This window comes from Stegodyphus dumicola, chromosome 3, assembly GCF_044657685.1.
Source record: "Stegodyphus dumicola isolate Sdum_Otavi_A_Nest chromosome 3, ASM4465768v1".
Classification (NCBI taxonomy): domain Eukaryota; kingdom Metazoa; phylum Arthropoda; class Arachnida; order Araneae; family Eresidae; genus Stegodyphus; species Stegodyphus dumicola.
In genome coordinates this window covers 133912005-133933219 of record NC_140770.1, presented here as the reverse complement: position 1 = coordinate 133933219, position 21215 = coordinate 133912005, and the positions used below count along the sequence as shown (strand labels likewise).

Here is a 21215-nt window from a genome sequence, read left to right as displayed (position 1 = left end):
ACATTCAGACTTCCTATACTATAAATATTAATCCGAAATTCTTTAGTATTGCTGCAGCAAGTAAAGCAGCATTTCTTACAATATTTATTTCATCAAGCGTTTTCCGTATACCCCATAAAACATATATTTGGAGTATCAATAAATTAATCACTTCAGAAAGGGGAATGGATTTTAAAACAAGTGTATTGATGTTTTACATCATCATCCAAATTTACTGATATCAAGCACGATATTAATGTACTTTTTTGTTTCTGACATAAATTGGAATCAGCATTTTCCCATGTGAAGTTTATTATATTACTTCACTGAAAGAAACGCTTCAAAAAAGAATAAAATCTAAAATGTGAAATGACATCACATTTAAAATATATGCGTTAACATTTGAACCATTTTCTCTAACTCTTCATAAACATCAAACAGAAACACGCAATAACAAATATTTATTTTAATTTCAATATTTTTACTAGAAATGTTTTTCATAAATGACAGAAAAGCATTAATATAAGACAGAATGAACTTACCCTGTAAAAGAACAAATTTTATGGCCTATATGCTAAGGTAAGCAAGATATATACACAAAATTTAAAATTAGATTTGTATTAGCCTAAGTACAGATGGTAGAATAATTCATCATACTTTGTAATGTTGGGGCATTACACACTTCTTTAAAAAAAATCTGTTAAGCATTCTTTCGAGGGAATTGGAAGATTGCTTGTGAAAACAACAGAATCTGATTTTTGTAAATACTTGTTTAAGATAAACTTTGTGCTGAATATAGCCATTCTTGGCTTCAAAACAGACTAGATACCTCTCACCCATTTTGTCAATAAAGTTATGAAACCTTTCGGTTCGGTACCAAACCACATAACCGCTTTAATTTCAGTTACAGTTCATTCATTGCTCTTGAGAATATTACTACAGCTACCCGTCTTCCTAAATGGCCCCACACATGTTCAGTCGGGCTTAGTTGTAGGAACTATGATCCTCTTCATTTCCTGAAATCTGTTATCTTCACATATAGGAACCATGATTGATTGTAGCTGCTCTGGAGTGCCATGTCTTAAAGCAAACAGACCATTGTGGCAGCCGCAAATTGACTCACGTGTTGATCAATTATTTCGTCCGGACATTTTATATCATTTAGATATCCACCATTAAGAAACAGAAAGTCTTTATGGACGCGCACAAATATTCTTTCGTAAATAAGGATAACATTTTCTCTTTCGGTGTTCTTTTGGAGAATATTTGGTTGTGTGGTACTCCTTCCGTTTTTCAAAATCAAGGTAGGAGTCACAATATAGAGAGATATGGATTTATCTCTGAGCATTTCTGTGCTCATTTGTTGCCTGTTGTATGTGATGTGTTCTCTTATCCAGATTACGTGAACTGCAAAGGAATTAAACCTTTCAGGAGTCATTCCAAGAGAATGGGCTGGCTGCATGGGCCATTTTCGTGATTTTTCCCATGTGGATACGACCGTGTTTCCCTTAAAAATATTCCTTGAAGCATTTCTCTCTTTCCGTGTAATACCTGAAAGAGAATTCAAGCTTTGTGTATTTATGAAATATTTTTCTACAAGTACAAATGTACTAGTTGAGGTTGTTCTGGCCAAAAGCGCTAAAAAAAATCATCAGAAAATGTTGTAATCAATCGACGTTTTAGAACCGCTCTTCTTTAACAGATTTTTCCGAAAACATTTAAGTATAAAAATATTATTGACACTCTAGTACTCTAAAAATGAGTGCTTGATATTTAAAGACATTTAACGACAGCGTCTAATCATATCAATACTTTTCTTAATTTGTATTTTTGCTTCATTTTTATCTATGGAAAGAATTATTGCAGACCTTCATGCATGGTCTTTTAATTTACTTAATACGTCTTATTTTCAATCACTAGATCAATGGTTAAAAAGATAATATCTGATGTCTTTCCCGAGTAACAATTAAAGTTCAGACTCCCTGAATAAATAAAAAGCATCTTTATGTAATTTTATTCTTTAGATTACTTTTAAGTGTTAATACTATAAAAATAATATATACATCTGACAAATTAAATGAAAGCACATTAGATTCCCGATTAACCCGGAGTAATATATGGAATGATATCTACGATTATTTTAAATTACGGTTAATCAGGCAGCATTTAAAAAAGGAACGCAGCAAAGAAGAATAAGCTATATTTTAATTAAGAGAAAATAATATTAACTGTTTACTTGTGTAAGCATTTTTAATGTGGGGAATGTGTTAATTTAAAAGATATTTTATCCCTTCTTTCTGAGTGTCTTCGTGATATAATTGGAAGCATACTCGAAACGTATTCGAGAGGTTCAGGTTTCGAGTCCCCGCAAGGGCAATGTACATTTTTCATGTTTCCTGCTTCAGAAAAGACTCTACAAGTGGCACCCGAACGAAAAGGTGATGGTCGATAATTTGTCACGACCAGAATTTGGCGACTGGATCCACTAATCCTCAGTCGTCCTTATAAAAGGGGGAGTATATAAGATACTTTCTCCTTCCTTTCAGTACGCCTTCGTGGTGCAACTCGAAGCACACTCGACGCATATTTGATGGGTCGAGGTTCCGAGTTCTGACGAGAGCGCTGAACATTAATCAAAATTAAATCAACATTCAAATACGAATGTAGTATTTCAAAACAAAAATAATTCTTTTTTGTTATTTATTAACTCCTTTATTCCGACAGAAGTGAATGGGAAGGAGATTAAAGGCTGTATACTTAATTTAGATTTACGATTCAGCAATTTATTTTTAATGGATGATTTATCGATGTTGATATAATCCAGATTATGTATAATTAAACTGCGTGCTGTTGTGAATAGAAACAATGCTGAAATAATATAACATTATCTACTAATACTACTCTTATCACACACATTTTCTTCTCCCACGCATTTCTTATTCCATGCATTTCTTTTTGTATTTCCCGTAAAATCTTGCATTATTCTGATTTGTGATGGTAATCTTACCACCGCTCCTCAGTAAAAAAATGTAATATTAGTTTCTAAACATTTTTTTAAAGATAAGGTGTAATTAATTTTCAGCCGGGTTAATCAGTCTCTGGTTAATTGGGAATGGACCCACGACGCTCGTTTCGACTTGATAGTCATAATTCATGACGTTTATAGCTCATTCCTATACTAAAGCTCATACTAAAACTGCAATTGTATACATATGAGAGTTGACAAAAAAATTAGAAGAAATGAAAATTGAGTATTGAATTAATTGATTGGTTTAGCTACTTAAAATTTAATCATTAATTAATGACAACCAATTCCTTTGCAGTTGATTGGGTCAAGAATTGCTAATTCTATGTTGAAAGAAATTTAGATCAGCTGCTTTGAATAATTAATATACAATCATCTGTCTGTGACTTAATTAGTTGAGATTGCATTAATTAATAAGATGAAGACTGATAATTAATTTAAGACTGAAATTAACTGAAAACTGGTATTTAAAATAACTCTAAGAAATCGAGGTTTTAAGTGTTTGTTTGTCATTATTATCAATAGATTATGCGTGTTGTAAATTTAACTAATGTTTAGTTTCAATCTAGAAAGATTTAGATGTTAAGATTTGTTTATAATTATTAAAAATTGAGTTAGTTTAAACTGTAACTTAGGTTTTACTCTTGCACTTTAATTAATGAATTTTACTTTAATTTAATATGAATTGAAACTTTTCTATTAATTTTAATTTGTAGATCAAGAAAGGTTTACTATATGTCTACCCAAAATCACACACCCTACAAAGTATCTACAGCTGCCTGTTGCCGTAGAAACGAGCCTTAACCCATATTTCGTAGGGGTGTTTTGAAAAAATTATTAAAGCTTGCCATTTTGATGTACATATTGACGATCAGACGAAATTAGCTTTTTAATTTTTGATTTTTAAGTGAAGCACTTGTAATACCACTGTTTTGTCTTTCCCGCGACCAATATTCGGCAACAAGTTGTCAAATTTTCGCCTTTCTCACTTTACCTGAAATGTATAGCGCATGTTACCATAGTAACTCCCTCCACGCAAACTGCTGGCGGGAGTAGTTCTCGTGATAGAGAAAAATGAACAGTTGTGTGGTTATTTAAATGTCCATCGTAGAAGGGATAATCCATTGAGAATAGATAAGAATGGAACATAATTTTGCGGCTTTTCTGTCCGTTAGTGTTTTCTCTGCAGTAAAATCAAGGACATTATGCGTAAGTTAACCCTATTTCAACATCTGTTAGCGTTATGACCAGTATTCAAAACGCCGTCGTATCTCTTGACATCAACTTACTGCAGCAAGAACTCCAAGAATTGCAGTCTAGATGTAAGCCCCGTGACAAGCATTTTTACGCAATGAAAATTCGTAAAATTTCACGATGTAAATAAAACTTCAATATTTCTCATTTGTACAGATAATTTGGTAATTCTTTATATCAGTATGAATTTAATGATTGTATTACCTACAAGAATTGTTATATTATGTAATACATATGCGTTTATGTAATATAAAAAGAATAATGTGTACCGCGGAGGTGCACGTTTTGCTGTTACGAGATTTGGTTTGGTCAGTGGTGCCATCTGTATTCGGTCATTAGAACCTTTTTTATTAGATAATACTGCTTTGAAGTTAAAAAAGCCCGTGTCTGCAAATGAATGGTACTTGTGAAGGTCGATGTTCATTGCTGCTCTGCTAGTGCAAAGTCTTGAACTCGGGTCAGTTTTGGCCATGAAACAAAGGCAAAACTTGCACTTCTATCTGCTTCAAGCACTCAAAAAGCAACATTTGGCACAGCTTCAGTATAACCCACCCGGAATTTTAAACTAAAAAAATATCGCCAAGAGCGGCGATAAATGATATGATCTGGTAACCCAAACGCAATGTAAACAGGAGGATGGAATTACGGTTACAGCTAATTTACTAGTCAGTTACATTTATTCAATTTCAATACAAATTACCGACATATCCGTTTACTCAAAGTTTAATGCACGTGCCCAGTATTCTTACTTTTCCGGTATAGATTTCTCTTAAAATTTGTCTCACGCTGCGTTGCAGGGGGAAATACAACATTTTAAATTAGAATTCTACTAAATTTAAGATCTAAATACACAATTTCGTAACACTGTTATTGGCGATTGTTTAACGCTCAGATACCGTGAATACTAATTTGTATATATATTTTTTTGGCTACTTGAGGTGATATTTTTGCGTTTAGTTATTGCTTGCTCTAAAACTGCTGTTAGTGATGTTGTAATTAAGTATCAGGAGATTATAAAGGAAAATTTAAGGTGGGAGTTTTCAAACAAGCGTAAAATTTTGGAAATAGATATTTTATGTATGAATTAATAAGAGAGCATGAACTTTTTAGAGGATTTTGGATGAATTGTCGGTTATTGAAGGATAACGTTTTCTGTGAAAAATGTAAGATACTATGCTGGTTAGTTAGTCAAAAAAAGTCATCGAATGGTAGTATTTGCAAGAAATGTACGGCTGAGAAATCAATAAGGCTAGGATCTTGATTCGCCTGTAATAAGCTCAATATTTCTAGAAACTTTTTTTTTTTTTTTTTTTTTTTTTCCGACGCGAATCAATGGAGTTGCTTATGCGCGAATTTCTGCAATTCTCAGATTTCTTAGTATATGAGCAATGCAGAGTTTATTCAATGTCTGATTTTTAAGTGAAAAGAGATCGCTATATACATGGGCAAAGCCAATGCATTGCGCAATGACGAGGTAGTGCGCGGTGCCTAGTTTGTGCAATTCTAGGATTTTTTTTAAGTGAAAATAGATCGATGTGTACATGGGGAAAGCCAATGTGGTGCGCAATGCCGAGGTTGTGCGCGGTGCCTAGTTTGTGCAATTCTAGGATGTTTTTTTTAAGTGGAAATACTCGTAGATCGATGTGTACATGGGCAGAGCCAATGTAGTGCGCAATGACGAGGTTGTGCGCGGTGCCTAGTTTGTGCAATTCTAGGATGTTTTTTAAGTGAAAATAGATCGATGTGTACATGGGCAAAGCCAATATAGTGCGCAATGCCGAGGTTGTGCGCGGTGCCTAGTTTGCGCAATTCTAGGATGTTTTTTTAAATGAAAATAGATCGATGTGTACATGAGCAGAGCCAATGTAGTGCGCAATGCCGAGGTTGTGCAATTCTCTGATATTTTTTAAGGTGGAAATAGATGGATGTGTACATGGACACCGAGCTTTGATGTTTTTCGAGCGAATACGGATCGTTGTATACAAAGGAAAACGAGATAATGTGTGATGACGAGCTGTAATATAACGTATTTTATATGCAATGTTTAACATATCGTTTGTGTATTTTAAATTTGTATTGTTTTCTTAATTGTGAATTATATTTAAGACATCATTTTTCATTTAAATTGTATTTTTAATTTTTTTGGTTTTGATATGTTTATAATGCTTTCCGACTTAGGATATATATTGATAGCCCGACGATCTTCTCAACAGTAGCAAAACTGTAAACTTTGACCCTATAAGTCACTTTTACCTCATTATACGTAGTGTTTGCGATCGTAATCGCACTTGATAATATGAGTTATTTGATAATACAGTGTCTCACAAAAGTGATGGGACATTTGTATTTTACAAAAGGAAACTGTAATAAAATAAATTAAAAAAACACGTAAAAATGTTTTGTGGGTGTGTTTCATACTTAAATTTAGTAACAATTATTACATAACATACATTTTCTCAAAATATTAATTTAATAAAAATACAATTGTTTAGAACGGAGCAAAAAATGGTTCACATAAGTGATGGGACACCATTAGATACTACTACGTACTATGCAACAAAAATCGTCTGAAGTAAGCAACAAAAATTGTCTGAAGTAAGCAATAAAAATATTTTTGGGGATTTTTATTTTTACTCAAAAGCAATTGGCAATAATTTATAAAATCGTCTGCAGTATTTCTCTCCAGTTTGTTTTGGAATTTTTGTGTTTTTTATCTCTGTGCAGCCATGAATGCTAAACGAAAAGAAACTTTGCCTGAAATTCGAAAATTAGTTATTAATTTGCATATTGAACGTGGAAAATCTGTTAGAGAAACTGCTGAAACAGTTAACCTGAGTCATTCAACAGTTTTCAATATCATTAAACGATATAAAAAGAATCATATGATTCAGGATAAAAGAAGACCTGGCCGACCATCAAAGCTATCCAATTGAATAAAGCGAATTATCGTTAGAAATATTTAAAAAAAATCCAAGAATGAGTGCTCCTAAAGTTGCTGCTGATTTACAAGCATTATATGGAGTAATTGTTAATCCTGAGACTATTGGAAGAGTAATTCGATCTGCTGGATGTCACGGTAGAGCAGCCAGGAAAAAATTCTTCGTGAGTGAAAAGAATAGAAACCTCAGACTGGCTTTCGCAAAATCCAACATACATAAGAATTCTGATTACTGGAATGAAGTTATATTTGCTGATGAGAGTAAATTTAATATATTTGGTTCTGGCGGTAGAATCTTGGTGTGGAAAAAACCCAGGGAAGAATTTCGCAAACAGAACTTGGTGCCAACAGTAAAACATGGTGGAGGAGGAGTTATGGTATGGGGGTGTATGTCGTCCGCTGGTGTTGGTAATCTTATTTTTATTGACAGTATAATGGATCAGTACAAGTATATTGACATTTTAAATCAAAATTTAAAATCTTCAGCACGAAAATTGAACCTTCCTAACGATTTTAAATTCTACCAGGACAATGACCTCAAACACATTGCTTTGAACGTTAGACTCTGGCTGCTGTATAACTCTTCTGAAATAATAAAAACACCACCACAATCTCCAGACTTAAATCCCATAGAGAATATTTGGCAAGAATCGGAATCAAGAATTCGCAAACACACCATTTCTTCAAAACAACAATTAAAATCGGTGCTTCAAGAAGAATGGGGTAAAATCACTCCAGAAATCGCAAAAAAATTAGTCGAATCCATCCCAAGAAAATTAAATCATGTTTTAAAAGTAAAAGGAAATCCAACAAAATATTAAAACCTTTTAAAAAGAAAATTTTTTGGATAAATATTTGATGGAAAAGTAAGTCTCCCATCACTTATGTGAGCCATTTTTTGCTCCGTTCTAAGCAATTGTATTTTTATTAAATTAATATTTTAATATTTTGAGAAAATGTATGTTATGTAATAATTGTTACTAAATTTAAGTATGAAACACACCCACAAAAAATGTTTACATGTTTTTTTTTTTTTAAATTAATCACAAGTGTCCCATCACTTTCGTCAGACACTGTATGTGTGTGTGCATGTGAAGCATTGCTTAGTGTTCCAAATTTGTAGTATTTAATATCTTATAATATTTTCTTTCATTGTTAGAAATTAAATTTTTTATTTATTTATGTGTAGAATTCTAGTATGCTTGCTTACAGAGAATATAATGTGATTTAGGAATTTAAGAACCTGTTTTTCATTAATGTGAAGTTTAAAATTTTTAGAAAATAATGAAAATTGTCTACTTACTAGTATATAAGGGATTATAATGTTACGTAGCAAAACGTTAATTTGTAAATATGATAAAATTGATATGTTCCAGAGTATTAATTTAAAAAAAAAACTTTTTTTATTTTTATAAATGCTAAAGCTTAAAACTCTTTGAAAATACTGAAGCTGTATGAAATACAAGTATGAGAGACTGCGACGTTCTTTATCATTGTAATAACTGGTAGAATTCGCTTACTGTATCATGATAATTTTAAATATAAACAATTTATTATTCTTATTTTCAGTTACGCCTAAGCTCAGCAATGTAAATTTAAAGAATTTGATGTTAATTTACAATAATAAACAATTCATTATTTTCTTTTTAAAGAGAAAATAGAAATTACGCGTAGCATGGAGAATACCATGGACCTTATAAGAAATAGACTAACCCAAACGGGTTTTCTCCCTCGTCTGAGGTGTTGCCGGCTGTCACCTTGATCACATCCGAAGTAGGGACGACTTGCAGAAATTTAACATTGGTTGGCTATTGCAGCTTGTATAATTGTCAAGAAAAAGCTGTCGGCGATGGGAAAGATTTACGAGAAGCTCATCGTCAACAGGCTAAAATTTCATCTACATCAATACCAAAGCATTAGCCCAAGACAATTTGGCTTCAAACAAGGCAGTTCTACCATTCATGCCCTGCAGCGAATCCATGAAGTCATAATTCAGAACAAATCGCAGGGCTACCAGACGGCTTTTATATCGATAGATTTGCAAAGTGCGTTCGATACCCTCTGGTGGCCTGCCACCAGGCAGGCCCTCAGAGATGCAAGATGCCCAAGAAATATCTATCAAGTTCTGGACAACTATCTGGCAGACCGGCAACTGATGATCTCTAACAACAGTAGTACTGTTTCAATAACACAAGTGAGAGGATGTCCACAGGGGTCCTGTGCAGGGCCTCTGCTATGGAACCTCACCTTTAATAAAGTCTTAGAGGCAAGGTGGCCACAACATACTGTGTTAGTTGCATACGCGGACGACGCGGCATTACTGGTCAGAGGCCGCACACGCGCTGAGCTTGAAGCCCATGGCAGTGAGTCATGCACTATCTTTGCCAACCTCTGCGAAGAGCTAAAACTCAAAATATCCACCACAAAGTCCACTGCTATCATCTTTCCAAGAAAGGGTACAAATCCAACACGTAGCCCATGTATCAAACTACAAGGCCGGAATATTAAGGTCGTAAAAACTTTAAGATACCTTGGGGTAATATGGGACCCAGGTCTGACTTGGCTTCCGCATATCCAGGCACAAAAGATTAAAACATCTGCAATTGCCAGGAGATCACGACAGTTCCAAGGCCGGAAGTGGGGACGGAATCCCCACATTCAAAAGGTACTTTATAAAACTGTAGCTGAGAAGGTGGCACTCTATGCGGCAGCTATATGGGTACAACCCATGACCGCACGCAAGGTTAAGCAACTCCTATCACTACAGCGCCCATTCGCCATAGGCTTATGCAGAGCCTACCGCACCACTGCAACTTATGCAGCACTCACCTTGGCAGGCATCATACCACTTCATATCCAAGCGGAGCTAGAGGCCACATATACTAAAATAATACATCTACAGAAAGACGCAACCTTTGCAGGCACCTTACATAGCCCTGCAAATTACGAACATCCATGTACTCCTCTCCACACGCATCCAGCACACAAGGGACTAGGCATTCACACTATCCTCAAACCGTCACGAAGTCAACCAGAAGGAAACCCTAATATGCACGCGTTCTACACAGATGGCTCGAAAACTGCTGAGGGTGTAGGTAGTGCCTTTATATACTACAGGCAAGGCCATGCTGCACACCATTGGAAAGGGTACCTCAAACCAAATAATAGCATTTTTCAAGCAGAAGTAGTTGCCATAACAGCTGCCATTGAATACGTGGCGCTCAACAACATCATACATGTGCAGCTTTATACAGACAGTATGTCGACACTGCTCGCTCTTGACAAACATAGTCACGCCTCCCCGCTGATCATACGACTGCAGCATATCCTAAAAGATAATCGGCACGCACATGTTGACCTAGTATGGATTAAAGCCCATGCAGGTAACATGGGTAATGAGACAGCGGATGAACTCGCTAAAGAGGCTGCTTCGAACCAAAATGCCAGACCGATATCAGTATCAGCACCACCATCTTTCCTAAAAAGTCAACTGCGAAATGCCGCTATCCAGTGGTGGCAAAGAGAATGGGATCAGGGCGACACGGGAAGAAGAGCGCATAGCTTCTTGCCAAAAGTAACCACGGAGCGCCTTATGGCAATTGCTCCCCTTACCAACTTCATTACTGGTCATGGTCCCTTCCCGGATTACTTCTACCGCCGCACCATCTCAACCACGGATCGCTGTGTTTGCGGGGGTGAGGGGTCACCGGATCATTACATCTTTCAGTGCCCACTCACGGAACAGTTCCACTTCCCGATACCAGCCAATATCTCAGCATTTCACAAGTTCCTAGCCAAAAACAGAGCGGCCATAAATAAAATCTGCAAAATAATAATCACCATTGCAGCATATGGCCAAGACCTCTGTCAACCAGAGTAATAGGGCTTACATGCATTACTTGCGCGCTGACATATGCACTCTAATGCTCTACCATCTAATCTCTGACTGCATAGGGAGCAGAAGAAAATTGAACAGCATTTTTAGGTGTTTAATTTTCTTCTTTTGTTATAACCTATTAAGTTTTTTTTTTTTTTTTTTTTTTTTTTTTTTTTTTTTTTTTTTTACCGTGCCTGTATGTTAATTCAAATGTACTTCAAATGCCAGATGTTAAACAGTTGCCCCTGTATGGCCATGTATCCACACTTATAACTGTTAAATAAACTCCAGGGGAGGACGCGGGACATATGCCTGTTAACCTCTGTTAAACTTCAGGCGTTCCCGTCCTCCGTCACCTGTCACCTGTCAAGAAAAAGCTGGTTGTAGCGCCTCATTTCACAAATTAGAATTTCTATATATTTTTATTTTTAAAATTGAGATTGATTTTTAAAATTTTAGCATAATTAACGTTCCAAATAATTATAAAGCTATTGCATGCTTTCAGGGCTGGATATTTTTTTAGCTTTTCCTATGCTGTAAGGAAATTTGTAACTACTTCTTTTAGAAAATAATATTTTAAATCTGAAGTAATAGAAAAATTTCAAGCGAGCAATTTTCTCTTGATATTTTTATGCTTTTTATTGATGTAAATAAGTAAAAAGTAGTAAAATATTTAAAAACGAATTTTTGAAAGTTTTCTTTAAAATTATAAATTGTGTTGCTTTTTAAAAATTATAGATGAGTGTTATAGCACAATTTCTATAAAGGAATTTTATTTCAATTATATTTCATAATACATCATAGTGATAAACACTTTTGACTTCTTAAAAATTTTTATATATTTAATTCTAATATTAAAATTGTATTTAACCGTAATAATTAGTTTTGCTTGTATTTTATAGTGATTATTTTTTAAGTTTATTTTTAGTTCTGCATAATATTTTTTTTATTTATTGTTAATTTAATTTATTAGCCCAAAACGACGGTCGCCTAGAAAGGAAGTAAGTTTCGAAGCGGCATTTTGCGCTGTTTTGCTTATAAGTGTCCGTGTCTCCTTCCAAATTGTTGTTACCAAATATTATCGCCCTGTATTATATGTAAAGAAATTAAATAATGAAGAATCTGCAAGAATACATGTATGTTTCTCGCACTGTGACAAAAACGACAGTATCTAGCGCCATCAAATTTTGAATAATGTAATCCTCCACCCGAACATGGGCATCTGGACGGCCGAATTTCGAATTTATTTTAATCTATTTCATATTTTGCAAAACTTTAACGAATTTTTGATTAACAAACTCAACGAGTTCAGAGCGAGCACTGCACGGAAAATAACAGTTTTATCTCCAGTGCGAAAATTCTAAAGATATGCTGTTTTCAAATGTATGTGGTTTACGGGCGAAGAGCATGATATTCAATAAATATAGGTAACACACAAAACTTTAAAAAAAGGTTCCTTTTGGGCGTAATATAAAATCTGAGTGCTTCTAGATTTTATTTTATCTTTTTTCCCCCCTTCATTACGCTCAGAAAATTTTATGCTCCAAATTTTATGAATGATTAAAATAACTAATCCACTTTAATGTTAATAATTTAATGATCGTATAATCAAATAAATATGATCGTTTTGTAATGTTATTATAGTTTGGAAAATCACTGCCTGAAAATGTTCATTAAATTAAAAAAAAAATTATCAGATCTTGTTTAATTTTACCTTATTTATTTCAAAGCATCACTTACTATCAATCTTATTTAATTTTACTTTATTTTTACGCAAAATTAAGTTCATAAATTTTGTGCTTATTGTTTTTACCGTTTTACCAAAGTAAAGATGTTTGTACAAGAATTACGCATGAAAAAAATGCGCGAAATACAGTAAAAAATGCTTTAATGGATTATATTATTTCCTATATGGTATTCTCAAGGTCCATGGAGAATCCATTGTGACGTCACAAGCTTATTCCCGCCCGTTTATGGTCGTCACACAGCCTCCGCCTTCTCAACTTTGTTGATGCAGCCTATTCTACGCTTTTACCAAATTATTTATTAAAGGTGAAATAGCTAAAGGCTTCCAGTATTGTTTTTAAAATTATATCCTTTTAACCTTAATCATTTTTATTAATCATTTCTTAATATTTCTTTCTCTTAAAATCGTGTATAATAGTAGTAAACTTATTTCTATTATCCACGATTTCTGGTGAAATCAAGATGGCGGCCATTTTTTGAAACACGGAGTTTCGTCGAAAATCTGGATGGCAACCATTTCTCAAAACAAAGTATTTCATGTGCTTTGGCGCCAAACCAAATTCGCCAAACTTTGAAGGTGGGCTATACTAAAGCTGTTACCCACATTTTTTTAATTCCTGCTATTAACTCACCTCCTTATATCTTGTTCAAATCTTCAATCATTAATAAAATACTTTTCGTCCACTCAAGTTCAAATACATTTTTTTAAACTTGTAGTGGATGACACTTGATGTTAATGACAATTTTTTCACATATTAAAATCAACTCCTACTTATTTATTCCTGTTTATCGAAACTAAAGCTTTTTTTTAATATTACAAAGACTTACAAATAAGGACCGTTTATTAGGAATTCTCATGTGCTGCAAAAATTAATTTTATAACAACTTATAAATAATAGTACATGACTGTGATAAATATTTAACAAAATTTATAATGTTTAACAAAAATAAATGGTAATAGTAAGACAGAGTTTTAAAGATTTTTAAAGTGTATACTTGCAAGGTAACACTGTAAACTATGTAGTTGTTAAAAATTAATCAATTTCTTAACTTATTTTAATAACTTCGGAAGAATGGAAATATATTTCGCAGAGAAAACCTTTTTAATTAACAACGAATTTATTTATTTAGCATTCTGAACATATCAAACATTCCGTGCGTTATCGAGCTCAAAGCATATGTAAACAAAACATCACTGCTGCCGCAGAAAATCTACATTATTATGAATATATTAAATTATTGTATATTAATAGAGTTCGTGCACGTTCCTTAATAGCAGTAATGTATCTAGGACGAAAACTCTTCGCAGCAGGTCAAGTGTATGTCGCCTTGAGTCTTGTGAAATCATTAGATGGAATATTAATTGAAGAACTGGACTGCTCGAAACTCACTGGAAGGTTCCCTGCAATAATGAAGCATTACAAGAGATGGATAGAATGAGAAATTATAGACCATCATCAGCTTCATAAATTAGAAAAAAAAATTTAATAATGTTAATAAAAAGTAACTAAAATAAATTTTTTCTTTGTTGACCTAAGTAGGAATTGACTTAAAGAAAAAAGTTTTATATTACTTGTTTTGCGGCAAGTGAAGACTCTACATGTGTGACTGCTATAGCATAATATTATTATCATGATTTTTGTAAGAATATTGTAACAATATATTAATAATAAAGAATATTGTATGCAATATTCAGAATAATAATATGAAAAATGCAGTAGAAAATGTTATGCCCATCTGAACCGTCATTCCGACCTTGCCGATTTAATTGACTAGCCTTAGCTGACAGGTATATAGACGCCGCGAGTTCTAACAAGCAGACGACCTTGCTAATAGCTTAGTAGTAAAGAGCAGTAGTAGCTTCTTCATTGTAAGAAGTTACGAAAATAACTTTTCAGTTATTCTCAGGATCGAACTAATCCGATGATGAGAATAATTGTGAAGCTTAAATTCGAAAAATACGTTAAGGTTATTAATTCGAGTCCTTAGATTTCGCTTCTTAGATTAATTCTTCTTAGATTTCGCTTCCATGTTATTGATGCGCTTCTACAAACAATAATTTATGCCTTGTTTAGTGAAATTCGAATTTCTTGTATTTAATTTAAATTTAAATTATATTTAATTTTGAGCTTTATACCTGCAGGTACAGGCAATCTTGTGTTCTAAATTATGTTAGTTTTTATAATTAATTCCATAAGTAGCAAACCCAATAAAACATTTTAGGCGGCTGACTGTTAGTTGGATATTTATTACTGGCTAATGAAAACACACTGGTCATTAAAAGGATCTAATTCCGCTAGCAACTTACCACAAGCCTTGAGCACTCAGAAAAGGCTAAAATCTTGCATACGGTCTTTTAGTTTAGAGCAAATCACAAGTTTCCGGAATTATTTTAGCTTTAAATCTGAAGTTGAAAAAATTATTTGAATATTGCTAACAGCTTTATGTTCGAATATCTTTTCCTCTCGTTATTCTGTTGTGTTTGGAACTAATTGTTGCTTTTATTTTCAGCTGTCAAAGATCTGTTGCTGTAGTGGACGTGAACTGCGCTGGTCGCCAAGCCCCTGTTAGTGATTCAGCCTTGAAAGAAACCGAAATTTTAAGCCCTTGGATATTGGGCTTTACAGAATCACAAGATGGCAATACCAGGTAAAGAGATCTTTCGACTTCGAGTTATAAGAAAGAAATTTTGGTTTCCATTTTTTTATTTTAGATTAGATACCACTTTTTAACAATGAAAAAAATAGTTGTTTATATCGCAGTATTCGACTCGTCATTCATTCCTACTTATTTTTCCAAGAACTTATTCATAAATGATATCTACAACCGTAACATGATCTGTTTATTGTCTTGATTTATCTCCTGATTTTGTTAGTTGACAACGGTCAAGTCAACGCAAAGCGCAAAAAGCATTTGGCTCTGTTTGAATGTATGGACCCAAGCATTTCATTCGTGTAGAAGGAAATTATCTTTAATTATTGCATCATCATATATTATCATCGATTACACACATGCTCTTAAAGTTCGAAATCTTTAAAAAGTAATTGAAATTGGACATTACGAGAAAAATTCAAATATTGAAGAAACGAAAAGTGAATAATTGACAAGAATTAAAATCAGACATTTTAGAGGATCTAAAACCACAACAGGAAAGCAAAATTCAACGAAAGTGTTCAAGAAAAATTTTTAAATTACTGTACATTGTATATACATTGTCAGGACTTGTACGTCTTTAGATTTGTTTCGGGAAAATTGCGTGTCCTGAATAGGAACAAGGAGCTTACGCAAGCTATGTTCAAATATGTATGGAATGGACGACACAAGCAGGAAGGATTAACTTTACCCTTTATTGTTCACGATATTACAAGTGCTCCCGCACTTCGGGATACAAAGACCAACCACTTGTGGTCTGAAACGTAAAAATATAAAAACTGCTAACTAGGTAACTAAAAAAAATCTGATGTGTACACCACATGACTTCCTTGTATTGGAATATTAAATTATACGCATTTTTTCTTGCATTTCATTTAAACTTATTGGATTGAATTAAATCTACTTCGCCGACAGCGCATAAACCACAATAGAATAAATGCATTCTTTAAAATTCACTCTAGTATTTGTTTACGATAGCGACACTCTGGCGCTAGATTCACTTAACACTATTAATAATTATATAACAGTTAAATTATATATTTCGTTCATATTATAACTCATAATGCCCCAAATTTATATCATTTAAAGAATAGAATTATCTAATCGTTGCCACATGTTCTATTCAAATACTATAATAAAGCTAGAGTGATGTATAAAAGAAATTAAGCAAACAAAACAAAAACAAAAACAAAACAGTTTTTCACAGACGATTGAGTATTTCTCATTTAATTAATTCAGTTCTCACTTCGCGAGAAGGCAAAAATACATAAAAACTCAAAATATCTATATTAAAAATTACGAAGTCAATCTTAAACGCTTATTTCCCAAAAAAATTCCAGAACGGATTAAGCATGATTTAAATAATAAATGAAGGCGTTATCTTTGTTGTTGCGAAGCTAAGTTTTTCTAGATTGGCAACAAATCCACTAGTCTCCTGTTTCAAATGTAAACATCAATGGCCGCCATTAAAAAATGCTTAGCGGCAATTAAACAACTTTAAAATTGCTGATAATTCTAAAAATATTGCACTCAGATTTACTAAAGGCATAAAATCCTTAACCGGAAGATAAAAACAACATAATTCAATCATTTTTAAGGCAAAAAAATGTACAATTTACCAACATATAAGAGTAAAGAAACTGAGATTACTGAGCCGGGTAACAGAGTGTATATAAATATAAATATATTTTTATACGTTTGGTGCGGCCGATTGCAACCAAAATACGAGGTGCACATCTACATGTTATAGCAGTTCTATATACAAAATTTCAACATTCTGAAGCTACTCGTTTTTGAGTTATGCGAGATACGTACGTAGATACGTTCGTACAGACGCCACGAAAAATTCTCTTCAGAATTAATTTTAAAGCAGTTTTATAATTTTTTTGAAGGAAAAGAGTATTTTATTCTGTCCTTACGTACAGATATCACGCAAAGACACCGTTAAATTTCATTCGATAGCGGTCAAAATGGATATTTTCGTTGAAATATGCTGTCTGAAACTTTTCACGATTACAATACTTCCTTTTTACTTCGTACAAGGAAGTAAAATGAGTTAACTTCGAGTGCTTTACACAATTTACTGACACTAAGACTGGCCTTTTAAATTATTACGTATGTAGTACGCACACTTGCGAAACTACAATACGTTTTAAATATCAAGAGGACTAAACCTCTTAAAGGCAGACAGTGGCTGATTGAAAACTCGTGCGGAATACAGTGGCAAGGCGGCTCACTTTCCCTCTCTATCTAACTCTTGGCAAAAAGCCACAACTTAAATATTTGGGCGTTAGCAAGTACAATTTGCATAAAGAAGTTAACGCATTTAATTCTGGCCGGAAGTGGAAAATAAGAGAAGTTTTAAAATAAATAAACGTTAGTAAAACTTAAGATCCTTACAACATAGTTACGAGTGAGTGGGCGATATTGATCCACCTCACTAACGTGCTGTCGCGCCCCAATTTTGATAGAGATCACTCTGAGAAAGAATGTGAGGTTCTCTATCGCCTGTTCTCCATGCCACTAAACAACACGAGGGGCCTTCTGACTCTTCAGTATTTCAAGGGCTCCCATGTAGCACAGACACTTACGAACACTTAAGCTTTCTCTAGGATTCGAACCCAAGCCCATCAGTATGGCAGCCAGTGTCGCTAACCACTGTACAGAAAAGCATTTGTACAACATATTTACCAACATTCTACAAACAGAAAGTTATATTTCATGCTTCAAAAAGTGTAAACAGTTGTAAACGCTAGCACCAACACGTCAAAAAAGCTGCGAACAGAATCCATACTTTATGACTAACTAGGTGTACCCGCCCGGCGTTGCCCGTGCATTTAGAAAATGCAGATAAGTGAATAGCGCAGGAATAGTAGTGTAGGACATGTAGACTGTCTCTCTCTCTTCCCCCCCCACAAGCTACAAAAAAGAAATGAATTGTAATTAATCGATTTAATGTATCGTCAAAACAGCAAACTAACGCTAGAATAAAGAAATCAATTGTTACAATCGAACGTTATTTGAAAACAAATAATAATATCAGTGAGTCAAAAAAACCGTGATTAATTAATTATAAATAATTTTTTTAAAATTTTTCTAATTCAAAAATCGAAAATCGGGCTTCGAGGTCTGGTGGCCAGCCCCTTTGTGCTTCCGTATAAAAAATTCCAGGTCCCTGCGTGCGATAGATTTGGCTGGAGAGCTCAGTCAGACAGACAGACAGACACATTACACTTGCTTTTATTATTATATAGATATGTGATCATGATAAGGTTTTATTCGTTTGTGATCTGCTGGAAAGTTTGTTAGCAGTGCAAGTGTACTATCAGAATCAAAATTCCATTATTGTGTGTTTATTGTTTTCATTATGTATTTCCTCTACTGCTATTTTCGTTTCCACTTTGCTTTCGATGGGAAAGAGTTTTAGGTCTCCTTGTAGAAATCTGTATCGAAACCCGATGAAGATTTTGATATCTACATCTTCACAAAAAATAAGAGTTAGAAAGGGAACCTGTTTGAGTCGATTTGCCAAATTTTCCAACTTAATTCTAAAGTTTCTGTTTAATAGTAGATTTGATAAAATCAAAAACAGATGTAACTTATCTAACAGATTTCTTTAATAGATTCAGTGGATCGAACCATCAGCTTTCAAGAGCAGAATTTAATTTCTGTTACATATTTATGAACAGAAGAAAAGCTTCAAAATTTCCAAACTTTAAAACTACCAAAATTTGGATGCTTTAAAATTGAACGTCAAGAAATAAATTCAAGCTATTTTGCAAAGGAGTGTAAACTTCGGAATTTACCGTTTTCCTACGGAATTTCAAAAACATCGCCGTTCTGCAAAAAGAGAAGCTACCAACTTTACATCTTAAAACTAGGATCTCAAGTAAATAAATAAAAATAAAGAGCAGATGAACAAAAATGTTACTAACAGTTTGGGTTTTTCTTTATTAGGAGATTAGAAATACATTCTTTTGCAAAAAAATATAAGTACCACGAAGGAAGTGGTTGTTTTTGGTGAAATTGAATATGTGTATAGCTCATACATAGATAATAAAATGATTAAAAGATCAAGGTCATAGTACTTGTTCACGGTTCACAATCACCTAATGAGTGTTCAAATTAGTAGTTGGTCGAACGGCCCCTGGAGGCAATGAATGCTTCAATTCGTAGAGACAAGGAGTGGTATAGGTTCCTAATGTCATCCTGCGACACATTCTGTCAGGCATTCCTCAGTTGTCGCTCCAGATTTGCAATATTTTGTGGTGCCCGGATCTGGCGGCCTACCATACCCCAGACATGCTCGATTGGTAACCTTGCTAGCCAAGGAAGAGTATCAACCGGAGACAAGCCACAGATATGCGAGCGGTATGTGGCCTGGCATTTCTTGTTGGAAAATGGCCCCAGGATGACGTGCCATGAAGGGTAATGCAACCGGCCGCAGGATGGTATCAACATATCGTTGAGCTGTTAAAGATGTACGGAGGATCATTAAAAATGACCTGCTGTCATAAGAAATAGCGCCGCACACCATCACACCAGGGGTTATGGCTATATGCCTTTGTAAAACAAATGCTGATTGGGACCGCTGGCCCCGTCCTCTCCAGACACGAACACGGTGGTCATCTGCTTCATGAGTGAAGCGGGATTCATCGATGAACACTATACGATGACAGTCTGATGGCAGCCATAATGATCGGCTGCGACACCACTCCGGACGAATCCGCCGATGTTGTGCGGTCAAAGGCAAACATCTTAAAAGCCTCTGTGAGCGTAACCCCGTCTCAGACAAGCGTCGTGACCTGGTAGACGGTGGCACGAGAAGTATAGACATAGCTGTTACAATGGCAGCAACAAAGTATGATAAATTTTCCGCCTGTGTTACTGGTTTTATACTTTGCGAATTGCGCACTAGAAATACGCACTATACTATGATCGCAGCTTCTGCTCATTTGCCTTGAAACGTTGATCATTTGCATTTTCGATCAAGATTTTTTTTGCATACCAAATTTCGTGACGATCGCAAAAGTCCTTCTTGGTGCTTCGATTTTTTTGCAAAAGAGTGTATATCACAATAAACTGAAACGAAAAACTACAGACATAAAAGTTGTACATAAAACGTATATATATTTTTTATAGAGAATGAATAAGTTCACTGCTAGCTTTTCTAAGACTGGTGGAATTTTTTAAGACTTGTGGAATTTTTCTAAGACTGGTGGAATTTTTGAGTCTCTGACGTCTTTTTTACTATGTTTCACGATTTGGGGCCAGACATGGGAAAGGATTAAACTCATTCTTTTAATAATCTACGAGGTATAGCCTAAAAGTGTTAAAAGGATTCGCAGAAGGAAATTATCCTACAGCAAACTGTATTCTGTATGCGAAGCACTATTGTACAGTTCTACAATCGACTACAAAATACGAGTAAAAGACACACAGAAGCAGAAATGTCTCTCATTTACAATCTGAAATAATGTGAGTAGAATTGCTTCCACAAATACAATAACAAAATAACCATAACTTTTTGGATTACCAGAGATGTATTACATTGAATATGATGGATATTATGCCACCCAAGGAAACGCGCTTCACATTGCGCTATGATTTGGAAAGGGAAAAAATACAATTAGACATTGCCCAAAAAGACGTTGACAGAGGAGATGTAACCCTTGTTTAAGCAGCAATATCTTCGGACGTTCACAATGGCCTTCTCGTGTTCCTGATGGATCTAAGCATGCTCG

General features: G+C 34.3%; 1 protein-coding gene across 1 annotated transcript in view; it reads left to right on the top strand.

The window, feature by feature from the left end:
• The window catches only part of Phlpp (PH domain leucine-rich repeat protein phosphatase), a 143620-nt gene that overhangs the window by 117188 nt on the left and 5217 nt on the right, over positions 1–21215 (top strand). Inside the window, exon 11 of the mRNA XM_085813333.1 lies at positions 15331–15468. Coding sequence (XP_085669459.1) covers positions 15331–15468 — 138 coding nt within the window. The remainder of the gene's footprint in view (positions 1–15330; positions 15469–21215) is intronic.